At 38.6% G+C, this 12,955-nt stretch overlaps 1 protein-coding gene across 1 annotated transcript in view; it reads right to left on the reverse strand.

Moving 5' to 3' along the window:
* UTRN (utrophin) overlaps positions 1 to 12,955 on the reverse strand; it is a 380,556-nt gene that overhangs the window by 273,979 nt on the left and 93,622 nt on the right. Inside the window, exons 15-21 of the mRNA XM_084262364.1 lie at positions 12,224 to 12,331; positions 11,408 to 11,587; positions 9,934 to 10,103; positions 7,542 to 7,665; positions 5,768 to 5,855; positions 3,046 to 3,281; positions 2,595 to 2,775 (exon numbers count right to left, since the gene is read on the reverse strand). Of these exons, the coding sequence (XP_084118490.1) occupies positions 2,595 to 2,775; positions 3,046 to 3,281; positions 5,768 to 5,855; positions 7,542 to 7,665; positions 9,934 to 10,103; positions 11,408 to 11,587; positions 12,224 to 12,331 (1,087 nt within the window). The remainder of the gene's footprint in view (positions 1 to 2,594; positions 2,776 to 3,045; positions 3,282 to 5,767; positions 5,856 to 7,541; positions 7,666 to 9,933; positions 10,104 to 11,407; positions 11,588 to 12,223; positions 12,332 to 12,955) is intronic.

Here is a 12,955-nt window from a genome sequence, read left to right on the forward strand (position 1 = left end):
CAAACAAGGAATCAGGTCAGATATACTAGTACAATAAATCCCACTGAGACCTTCCAAGAACTAAAATAACTCCTCTGTTCATGGCAATGTTTTTAATTTAAAAATATTAAATACATGTAATATATAAATATGAATTGTATAGACTATAGTAATAAAATACATAATTACAACCCCTTCTCCAAAAAAATATTAAAACTCAATATGATATTTAGAGTTTTCTTACGTACTCGAGCACCTAAATCTCTTGGGGTAGGCAGGAGAGTTACTAGTGGAATCAATAGTAATTAGGATTTTACATGCTTAAGTCCCCACAAGGTAGTATTTTCCATTGTAAAAAGTTTAGACATATCTACCATTTATATGCAAAACATACTACTATATAAAGAATAGAAAGTATAGCCTATATAATAGCCATGTATTACATATAAAGTTAAATATCCACACACTATATATATAAGCCTGTATTTTATTTACGTACATACATATATATAAAAACACACATAAAATATGTGTAAGCGTAGTAACAGGGTTTGGTTTGGGTTTTGGTGGTTTGGGGTTTTTTTTCATTTATGTATTTATACACACAAGATATAAAAATAGCAGCTTTCAGCCAGTTGCCAGAACAGAGACACTATGAGGGAAGACTGAAAAGTGAATTAAAGTTTGGACAGGGTATCTGCATGCAATCTGTGACTGCATCTCAGATTTTGCTTCGAGACAGCCCTCTGTGTAATCCTGGGCAGGAGGCAGCACATCACTCCAGCTTTTCAGAATGAAAAAGTCAGAGTTAGAAAACTGCAGTGAACAGGATTTCAACTGTAAGACCCATCCTGTGGTATGCACAGTCTCTGGCCTTGGATTCCTAAGCAATTTCCTTACTGCCACAAGTGAAAATTAATCTAAGCCTTGTTCTGACTCACCAGGTAGCTCTTCAACAGCTTACTGTCAGAACTGTCACACGACTTATAACTAAGGAATGAATCAATGTTTCTAGAGAGAATCAGTTATCTAGCTTCCTTGCCTCAAAAAGCCAGGACCAATTTAAAAGGAAGGGAAAAAGAATTAGTCAAAAGCAGATAGGTGTGCTGCCACTAAACTACAGCAAATCCTGAAAGAGAAGAAAATAGTTAATATCATTTTATTTTGTCACTAGGAGGCTAAGTCACAATTCCCATAAAAATGCCCACTGAGATGGGACTCAGTAGCACTCCACGAGGGAATTTCCAGAGGCTCTAAGAGGAGCCACAAAAGAAGGACTTCTGCCAGTCAAAGCCTGCCAAGTTCACAAACACTCAAGTGCCACCACCTGTTGTTTCTCCCAGTTATATGGCTCTGGAAGCTCCTTTACCTGACAGAAATCAAACTATGCTGTAAATAAACAATTGAAACACTGAACTGACATTTCCCCCTGTTCTTTAGAAATACATAATCTACAGAGAAATTATTCAAAAAATACACAAACACAAATTTAACATATTAGAGTATGTAAGGTGTTTTCACCATGTAATAAGTGGTTTAACAATACTAATAATGCCTCCAGCGATGTGTGGCATGAAAAAAATAAGGATTATCTTTAACACATCATATAGTAATTTCCAAAATATACGATACCAGTAAAATTATTCAAAAGTACTGAGAACAGTCATAAAAATAATCCTTCCCCACAGTAAGAATGAAAGCATACCCTGTAATTTGAGCACAGCAGACACATGTTATTCATACAGTTTTCAGTGTGCCTATAATCGAAGCACGCAGGCCGGGCACAACACATTATATAGATGGTCTAGAAATTTAGTAATTGAGGCTATTTTTATTACAACACAGAACGAAGTGTTAGTGCTCTTCTATTTGAGGCCATTAGCTAAAGACTTCCTTGAATTCCTCGGAAACATAGTTAAAGCTAAAGAAAAAAAATCTCCTGGTAGGCCTGTGCGCTTGCTGTTCAGCTGTAGAATATTAACTGAGCTACATATTTTGTGCACATTTAAAATCCTTCAGAAGCCAGCACGACTGGTTTGAATGCTTATAATGAAATTTTTAACACAACAAAAATGCAACTGGAAAGTGCCTGAAAAGCAAGCCAGATTCCAAATCACTTCAAAGGTGAAATTTCCAAAAGGAATTATGTATGACTAATGTGCTAGAAACTATGAAAGAGAAAGATTTTCACAGGCACACTGCAATTCTACAAGGTTCTCTTAATCTTCCATTTTTCATTTCTAGTGTTATTATTTATTCCTGTATGTGCCAGAGACACACAGCTTTTAAAACTATATTATCCACCCTAAATACGTTTTGCTAATTCCTTAAATGCAGTTACAGGAACCTTGTATCCTTGCATGATCACTTTAAACATCATAAAATGGTATATTTTGTAGCATGCATAGGGGAGGACATAAAAATACCCTTTCAGGTGAACAAATTTTTTTTCTGCCTGACTCAAAGCCTCTTGGAATCAGTAGGAAAAACTCTACTAGAAATCAGTGTTTTCAGTCAGCTCAAAGCAACAACAATTAAAAAAATCAAAACAGAAGTATCAGAAGAACTTATGTTAAACAAAGTATATATAAATACATATATGTATATATATTTACCTTTCTTCAGCTGCTGGTGGCATTCCTCTAGTTTCTGATGAGTCAACTTGAAATGATCAAGAAAATTGTTCAAGCTTTCCTGGATGAAATTTGGAGGCGTGGGCTGAGAGGCAAGTGCCTTGCAGGTGGTTTTCAGGTGTTCCAACTGTGGACTCAGGCTTACAAGATGAGTTAATTCCCACTGTGAAAGATCAAAAAACAAAACCAAATCTCAACACTTGTCTTGTTAACACAAATATTTTAGTCAACTACTCAGCACAGCTCTACATTACTAGGGCAACAACATTAAAATATTCCTGTGACACAGGTACCAAAAAATCTTCTGGTCAAATCAGATGTCCCAAAAGGCTCAGAAACTGTGAGTTACCTTACTGACTAGGATAAGCTCCTCTGGGATTCCCTGCACTCCTACCAGCTTCCAATTAAAATTAACAAGTTTTACCAGACTTACCTGACATAAGTCTTTTAGGACTGCTGAGGGTTGGGATGCTGAAGTAGCGTTGTTTTTAAGCCAGCCATCCTTCTCAATTACAGCCTTCTCAAGCTCGTTCATTTCCTTAAAATAAGCATTTATATCTTCCTGGTACTTTATCTTTCTAGCCGCTTCTTCCAGATGTTGAACCAGATCTTTCCACCCAGACAGTATTTTCTCCATCACTGTTTTTATATCCACTGTAGAAAGTCCCTCTAAACAGATTATATAAATTATTGTTATATTAATCACATTGTGATTAACAGGCATTTAACCTTTCCTCTCTTCAGATACAGGTGCATGTTTGGATTAACATGCCAAATGCTCTGATTCCAAGTCCACTACCCACGAAACTGTACTAATTAGTCTAATTGTTAAGTGTTTCAGCTTTTAATTTCCACATTAACAGTAAAATGAATAGTGACACATTTCATTTCCATTCTTTCCCTGCGGTAGGTTTTCAATTTATAACAGTGAGCTGGCACTTCACCATCACAAAGCTCTTCACCATTACAGTTTGTGTCTAAATGTTGATATGCAGATGTAAGTGAAGTTAACTTCAGTTAAGTAGGCTTCCAGTGAATATTATTTTAATTACTCTAGACTCTGCAAAAAAAAGGGAAGTAGCAAGTTGAAAGACAGGAATAAATTTGTTGAAAAGGTAGGTGGGAATCCTGTTGGCCTGGGAGAGAGAGGGAGCAATGACTAACAGTGTCACATTGCATGCAGACATGATTAATAGCTAGGTAGCATGAATAGCTGCAAAAGCAACACAACAAACACAAAGTTATTTCCCACTCACATGAAGCATTTGCTACACCATCTTTTTGACAAATCAGCGCGTGACTTGAGGATGCAGCAGCAGATCAGAACAGACCTCCCACCCATTCTTTGTTCTTTTATTTCCTCAAGTACCAGAAGTAACAGAGTATCTTGCAAGATGCAAAGAAATATCAGTGCAACAGCCATTCAACAGTATGTTCTTGCCACTTCAAGTTTCTGATGCAGATTCTCCTTCCAGGTACCACCTGCTTTCCGTAAGGTGTGTTTGGATGATTTGAACTTACTGGTTCTGCCATTTAGATCACAGTATAAGTAGATTCACATGGAGTGGGTATTTTTGCTGCATTGTTTTAGCATAAAGCAGAGCCCAGTGTTCTGGAGAGGGCATCCAGCCAGCTTCTACAAGGGCACTTGACGGCTCTACTCCATAGATCCTCAAACACTGTCCGTACACTTGGCACATCTACAATGCAGAAGCGCAGCCCCTGCAGTCAACCACATAAGAGCAGCGCGCACGCGACGATCCGTCCCTGTCATTGTGGCACGGGCTGGACCCGCCCCAGGACAGAAATGGATGTATTACACATGCACGGCAGCGCTGTGCATTGTTCCACGCGGCTGCAGCTGGGGCTGGTTTTGGAGAGAAGGGCTGTCATTCTGAGATGGACAAAGCATACTGGCAGACCCCTAACAAAGCCAGGGGCTGTAGATGGGTTATTTTCTATAGATCCCAAGCTTTAAGACAGCAAGCAGTTAGGAAGCAATTTCTGTATCTTCTGTTTTGCTGATACAAACCAGTTTTTAAACTACACATTTCTCACTATAATTAACAGTCAGATTAGAGCTGTGACCTTTCACAGAGAAGGGGACGGAGGGAAGATCTCTGTCCAGGTTTGAAGACAGGGAGCAGCTACAGATTTTTATAACCTGAACTGCAGGTCAGATCAGTGGTTTCCAGGCATCAGCTTCAAGCACCCACAGTAAAAGGCTTCAGTAGGCCAAAAGGGAAGGATTGGAGATGCTTAGCAGACTAGGGGACCCAGGCAAATGAGCTGGCTGGAAAAAGATGCGATGAAAGTTTGGAAATCCAATGGAAATTAGCATTTTCCAAAAGGGATACTGGTCAGTATGCAGGACAGTGATATCATCCTTTCACCTCTATGATTGTTACCAGTTGCAGTATCTTCACCAGAAACCAAGTGCACAGCAGATCTAAAAGACCTCCTTCTGGATGATATGAACAGCTCTTTTAGGGAAAGAGTCACATTTCACTGATGGAGTTTTGTCATATTATGAAACAAGATTTTGGCAAGGCTTAAAGATTCAATTTTCACTGATGTTAATTATAAGTTTCCACGGATAAGTGTTTTAATTGACAATCAATCATTTTCCCAAGCATGTAGGCTTTTCTCCTGCCTTTGAACCATGAATTGTGACAGTATCATCAAAACATACTGACAGCTTTTAGAGAAATAGAGACAGCTACGAATAAAGAGAGATATATACACATTTATCAAACTTAAATTTAGGTTTAGAATTTCCACTTCTTTAAGGGAGATATGTTTTAAAGTTTTATAGTTAAAGTCTCCCCACAATTTAAAACTAAACTTCTTCCCCCAAAAGCATGCTACAGTCATTTTAATAAGTTTCTATTTCAATAAAGATAATTTTAAAAGGTTGCAAATGAACACACATATATTAAACAAAGAATACTAATACCACGTTTCTATAAGCTTTAATAGAAATAAAGCACTTATCCATAACTAGTAACAATAACAATGACAGTGTCTCTGAAGGAAGTGGAGGGAAAAGGTAGGAATATATTGCAATGCTTAACTGGAGATACTGTGTTTCAGTATCATTTCCCAGCAGCTCCTCTGATTAAATCACAAAATAGAAAAACCTTCAAGTCCCTTACCCTTTCCAAGTTGATCCAAGAGAATACGTCCATTCCGTTTCAGTACATCTAACTTTTGGGCTTTTTCAACTCGCTCTTTTTCAATCACCTACAAAGGGAACCCCCAAAAGAATAGCATTTCAGAAAGGTTAGTTTTTCTTGACTTCCACTCCCCTCCCAGTAACATTTATTTTCCCACTACCACCTGAAACACATTCCAGTTTTCATAGAGACAGCACCTGTTAAGACGCTTGCTAGTTCTGTTTGGAAAACAAAAGCAAGTGTTAGCTCCACAAGCAGCAGGCAAGCAAGAGTAGTACACCACCACCAGCAATAAAATATTGTTAGAAGCGCTGATGATCCTGCTATGTGAAATCAGATATTGGATCACCAGCTAAAACAAATCACCTGTGATCAAAAACTGTAATTAATGTCAACCAGCAGAGAAAACACCTTTTTTTAATAGTCCCTTTTCTACTACAGGCTCTACTGAGATTTCCCATGGTAGGGAACAGGTGGTTGCTCCCTTCAAGTACAGCTAGCAAAAACTATAACACACTAGCAAGACACTCTCTCAAGATCTAGGGCTTTGCACTGCCTCATAGAGAATTGGTAAGGGAAATCCTATGCAACTATCAAAATTTTTAGAGGAACAAGATCCTCCTTCAAGTCATTGGTAAATGTTCCTCTGTGATCCAAGAGGTAGAATACATCCACAGAGGAAAGACAACCACAATTTCAATCATTACAAGGAAGTACCTCCAGATTTAAATATTTTCAAAACTAATGGCCAAGGTCATTACTCTGGTTTAGACTCGCTAGAGTAAATTCAGAAGAAGCACACATTTATTTGCATGGTTGAGAAGATCAAACACTGTCCTACCCAATTAGAGCCCAATCAATTAAAGAGAGTCCTGTTCACAGGAACTCGGTACTCATCTACAAAGGGCGACAAACATTCATAATGCTCTATAAACAAACCATTGGGAGGATTTATTTGGTTTTATTTCCAACAGTACTGACATTCCAAACATGCCTACTGACACCATTTGGCACTACAGCTCCAAGAAGGACTGCCTTATAGATACTTTTAAGTATTGTCTTTTGATTTCAAAAGCAGGTTCAGGTCCTGCTAAAGCTCCACTAAACCTTCATTAACAAAGCATGCTCAAGGACTGAAAAAGGCAAGAATACATTCCTGAAACAGAAGAAATAGAAGATAAAATTGTTATGTCATAGCTCCCACAGGATCCTGTAAAATTATGTACTCTGTCTTGCAGGTCAGTAATAGCATACATGAGTTTTCTCCAAAATTAATAGAGCAAACAACTATGTGTCTGAACATTAGAACAGTGGAGCACTTTGGACCCTGAGTGGCACAGTGCGTGCAGAGTGTCACAGCATGTTTCAAGGGGTCTCTGAGCAACCCCACTGCTCCTCCTCTGCCAAAACTATAAAAGTGGTGTCAATCAAGTCCACTTCCAACTGTGAAACATGAAGCCAAAATACACTGCTTAGTAGAAAGAACACTAATCCTAAAGGCATACATTTATCTGAACTCCAAAGGAGACATCAGTGATATATGTGTTTTTAAAATTTCCTGCAGATTGTGCAACCCAACACCAGCAAGTTTCTGTCCAGCTGGTCAGAGATTTCCATGTCTAGTTCTGAAACTATTTAACTAAAGAACTTAATCCCTACGAAGCGTGTGGATCAGTCCACACCTCCAGCTGACAGCCAGCATAGAGACAAAACACACTATTCAATGGAATGCTCCCTATCTCCCCCATTTTACCTTCAACTTTTCTTTCATGTTCGAAGTCTCTCTCATCTTCTTGTACTCTTTGATGTCTGTAGCTTGAATGGCGGATTTTGATTTTGAAATCCAGTTCAAGAGCTCAGCACTTTCAGCTTCAAACCTGGTTCAAAAGGTCAGAAATATTTTTTTTTTGTCATTTTTCCCTATTCAGTCACTGTCTTAAAAATCAGAAAGTCTTGAAGTTCAGCACATTACTCAATCCCAAAACTGCAAGGCCTCACACAAGATCACACTTCTCATATTACTATTCACAAGCAGTAGGACGAAGACAGACTTTACAAAACCTGCCATAGAAAAAGTTATGTCCATAACATTAGCCTTTGGGAGTAAATTGAGAATGCAAGTTACAATTTAATTATTAATTTTTTTATATACCTTACTTCATGCAATACCTTCTCCTTTAACATGTCACAAAAGATACCTTCCAGTGCTAAATATTTTGAAAGTAATTTACTAAACCTCAGGTTTGTAATAAGAAATACTCTTCTAGATTTTCTAGAAGTCCACAACACTTTAATCTGAAGGAAAAACTTACAGCTTAAGCACTCCTGACAGTGAGAGTGGACAAACCTTTTTGGATGTTAAGCTGACTGAAGATTAGTTTATACTTCAGGCTACAGTAGGATATGTCTATACTAACATAACTCCCATGCCTAAAGCCTCTCAGCTATAGCTCTCCACCACCAAAATAACAAACAAACAAAAAACAACTCCCAATTTAACCAATACTGCACAGAACTTGAGAGAAAAGCAGGTATACTACACGGACCACAACTCAGGTCGTATTACAATTATGCTACTTAACACTTCAAATCCTAACAAGTAATAACACCCTACCAACCAAAGCAGAAGTCACTGTAGTCAAAGCTTTCATGGGAGAACCTGCAAAATTCTAGTTACTGGCAATTTGTTGGTTACAACGTAACTGGGCAAAACTAAACAAGGCAAAAGCATGAGAAAAACTTGAACTATTTTAATTTATTGTCCTTCATACATTTTGAACTGTAGGAAAAAAGATAACAGCTCAATCAATTTTGCTTTTTGCGAGAAACACAGAGAAGGGACAGAGAATGGGCTGCTGATTACATTAGCACCCTGGGACATCCACATGCACACACCACCTTCACCACAGCTCAGAAGATCTGACCAGGGTCCTTCAGAGAAAGGTTTGGGCAGCTGTCTCACCCCTTTAAACCGCCATTTGTCCTCCAGAAAAATGAAGATGACAATTCTTCACTGTGCAAATACACATCACCTAGCAGTGCAATGCCCTGCTCTTACCACAGCCCTCAATCCTCTCCCTAAACAACATGCCAAAGGTTTAAACTAGTGACACCTCAAATAAACGTTCATTTTCTCAGGCAAGCACAACAAGCAAAGGGATGAGTGTACAGAATTTACTTTCTTAATTCGTCTTGAAACAGTTCCTTTATCTTCAGGCATGCTATTTAACAAAGGAATTGCAACACAGGTTATCAAAAATGGTTTAGCCTAGAGAAAACTCCAGAGAGAACTTTTTGCTTCCCAGTAACTCAAGGGGTCCTACAGGAAAGATGAAGAGGGACTGTTTACCAGGGAGTGCAGTGATACAACAAGGGGCAATGGCTTAAATCTGAAATAGGGTAGATTTAGACTATTTTGATTAGACATTAGGAAGAAATTCTTTATGAGTGTGATAAGGCCCTAGCACAGGCTGCCTGGAGCAGCTGTGGCTGCCCCCTCCCCTGAAGGCCAGGCTGGATGGGGCTTTGAGCAACCACTGGACGGTGTCCCTGCCCATGGCAGGGGGGTGGAACTAGATGGACTTTGACATCCCTTCTGACCCAAACCAGTCTGCAGTTCTATACATGCAAATCAGTCAGCCACTCCAGATACAGTTGTGAAAGAAGACATCATTATAATATTTTTCTTATTACTAAATACCAGGGAGATGGAATAGGTTTCTAAGCTTTTTTTGTTCAGTTTCTCCTATTTCTCCCATATATTTTATGGATATTAGAAATAAATAATAAATAAATCCAAATACTTGAGACTTTCACAACACTTTTTGACAAAGATGAGAAGACCTTTTTTCCCAAAGAAAGTAAATATCATTGATTCTACCTTTCAGCAAAGGAACTACAGTACAAAGGAATAAAGACCTGCTTTTTTGAGAAACACAACGCCTCCATTTCCCTTTGAAATTAATGGAAGCTGCAGGCTTTCTGTTGCTCTGAAAACAAGGCTTTACATAACATTCTGTTCCCAAACCCATCTCACAATCACAATTTAAGTATTCCTCGCTTGCACAGAACCAAAAAACAAGACCAAGAGACATAAATCTATGCATTATCTAGTGAGCAAGGCCAAACAGCAGAGGTATACTTACTTTTTCTTTACTTCACTGTCTCCTGGGATTTGTCTTTTCTTTGGGGGTGGAGGCGGGGGCAACTCCTGTCTGGATTGTTTAACTGCCACTTGTTCCTTCAACGGCACTGTTTCTGCAGCAGTCTTCTGTGAAACCTGTGACAATCCTACGCTTCCTACAGCTTGAGTTACCTATGCAAAATAATTTAGCAAAAGGGTTGAATACCATTTCTAATGCAAACAGAATTGGTTTCGCTTAGTTCCCATTATTTATTATCCATAAAATGTCCATTCATTTGCTCTTACAAATGGCCACATCAGAAAGCACCTTTATCACAGGTGCACTCCAGAGAACAATAAAATCACTATCCTTATTTTACAGATGCAAACCACACATCAAAATTTTCAGTTCAACTGGAATTTCATGACAGCCCAAGTGAATTAAATGTCAACAATCTACTTTCTTTCATAACTTCTTGGTTCACAGTAAGAACAAAAAGTTCTCTGGGTTTATTAACACGCAATTCTACATTTTATACTCATACCCCATAAAGCCAAGCCTAGATCTCAGAAGAGCTGATACACAGTGGATTTGACCTAAAAACTCACTCAAGGCATTAGAAACCTTCCACACTCTTTAATGGGTTATTAAAGTAGGCCCCATAGGAATCAACTTGTAAGTTCTAAGTACTCACTTGATATTTAGTGGGAGTGAAAGGACAAGAGACAGGATTTGGCACTCTCCAGTGCTTTGACTCAAACACAAGAACAAATTAAAGCCACATGGCTGAAATGGACCCCTACTCACACTGCACAAATCTTTCACTATACATGAAGTGGATTGTGAATTAGTGCCAGAGTCTTCCCCATAATAACATTTTAATATCACGCAAAAGGGAGATGTGAGTCAAAACTCTCAAACAAAATTCTCACAGAAGCCAATGGGTGTTCTGCCTAAATAAAAACATTACCAAGCACTTGAAATACTAAAATAAACATTTAACAATCCAGCTTGGCTATCATTGTAACATAGCAAACAAACAACTACTCTATTTTCAACAGATGAGAAATATACTCACAGAGCATAAATGCTTGTATGACTCCCATTTATTTATCTATTCTGGGTTTGGGGTTTTGTCTTTGTTTTCTTTTAGTATCAGATTTAATCCAGTCCCAGCACTCTTAAAATGTTTAAAGGCATTTGCATTGATTGATAATACATGGTAAGCCTGCTTTACTCATCAGAAAAATGAAGCTTAATCTGTGTGAAAAAGGAGTAGTAGTACTAGTCAGGTTAGCAACTTGGGGTTTTGAAGACCAAAACACGCAGACAGCTTTGTCAGCAGATAAAATCAGCCCCACGTGAAAGAGCACTCACCTACCTCTCTAGCCTGATGCCAAGAACTTGCCTGGGAAATTTTGCTGACAGAATCAGCGATGTTTGCATACATACAAGTCATTTAAACACCTAAAAAGTAATGAAGTTTTTAAAGTACCTGGTTAGAGTAATCCTCTAGCTTCTGAACCAAACTGTCCCACCTCTGAGTTAGTTCTTCTTGATCCTGATCAATTTTATTGGATGCTTTACCATTCCCAAGGATTTGGGCCACATCCTGACCTATTTCATTCAGCTGGTCTAGTGTTTGCCGTTTCATACCCATGTCTTCTTTCAAAATCTGAAGTTAAAAGAAAACATTAAAAGATGACATGAAGTAGTCTGCCACTCCTTGGCTTTTCAGTTCCATGGGGGTGGAGGTGGGGGTGGTGGGGGGAGGCAGGGAAGTGCTATCTGACTACTACCCTGACGAGATGTATCATAGGTTTCAAAAGAGCTCTCTTATGTAACAAAGCACTAACAAACATTTTTTAAAAGAGTACATCCCTGAAACAGCTTCTGAAGTTGTCAGCAGTATCCCTTGAGTAACAAGAGTTACAAATGATCAGTCCAGGTACAAGCTGCACCAGTGCACTTACAATAAAATTTGAAAAAAACACCCCACACCACAAAAAGCAAGAGACACAAACTACAAACCCATACTTTGGAAAACACGGTTGACTGGTGACCTGCTATAAACTCCAAACCCTGACAAACCCAGGATAGCTGTTCCAAAGTTTGGCATGCCAACCTGGAATGGCCATGGAGTACATTGCACACGTTTTTTTAATTCAAGTTAAAGAATCTGGCAAGGAGAGAATATTGACCTTGCTTCTGAAGTATTACACATTCACAGCTCCTACTGGGGTCAAACTGTAATTTGCCATGCATTTAGTCTACAAGATTTAACAGGAAAGAGCAAGACAGCAACACTCACCGCTAGTTTTCGAACATTCACACTCAGGTCTGTTTGATCTTTGAAGTTGCTTGTCTGAACCTTACTCAAAGCCTCTTCTTTCTCAGTTAGCCAAGCTTTCAATAAGCACTGCAGATCACAAAAGTAGCAGAAGAAAACATCAAGTTTGTCAAACACCTATTGATAATTCCTTAAGATCTTTGCATTCAAAGCACAGATCTGCAGTTTTTATACACAGGAATTTCAGTTAGCATTAACAAAAACGGTACACAAATGGGACAAAAATGCATCAGATCAGAGAACTAAGCAATACTTTCCAGCAAAAGCGTTTCAACAAAACCATTTCCCAATACATCAGAGTGCATCCTTCCAAAATTAGTTACAGTGATGAAAGAGCCAACAACCAGTTGACATGGGACTAATAAATTGTACTGGAATTAAATTTATCAAAATGGTATGCATGCTTTCTTTCATTCTCTACCCTACTTCACCTGTGATTCAAAACCAGCCATTACAAACATTTTCTCAGATGCTACACCACTGATAATTCAGAGCTCTTTTAGTCCAGGCAGAGACTGTCAAAGACTCTGATATTAGTCAGTTGCCTCCCTGTTTACTGTACCTACTTCCAATTGTAAAATACCAGCTTCAGGAAATATGATCTCATTAACTGCTGAAAGCTGGAGTGGTCTGTGCTGGATAGTACTAACTCAGGGATCTTGAACTTTTTCCACTTTTTTTGCCAGGAAACCT

The sequence above is a fragment of the Gallinula chloropus genome (genome assembly GCF_964237585.1).
Source record: "Gallinula chloropus genome assembly, chromosome: 3".
NCBI classification, from domain to species: domain Eukaryota; kingdom Metazoa; phylum Chordata; class Aves; order Gruiformes; family Rallidae; genus Gallinula; species Gallinula chloropus.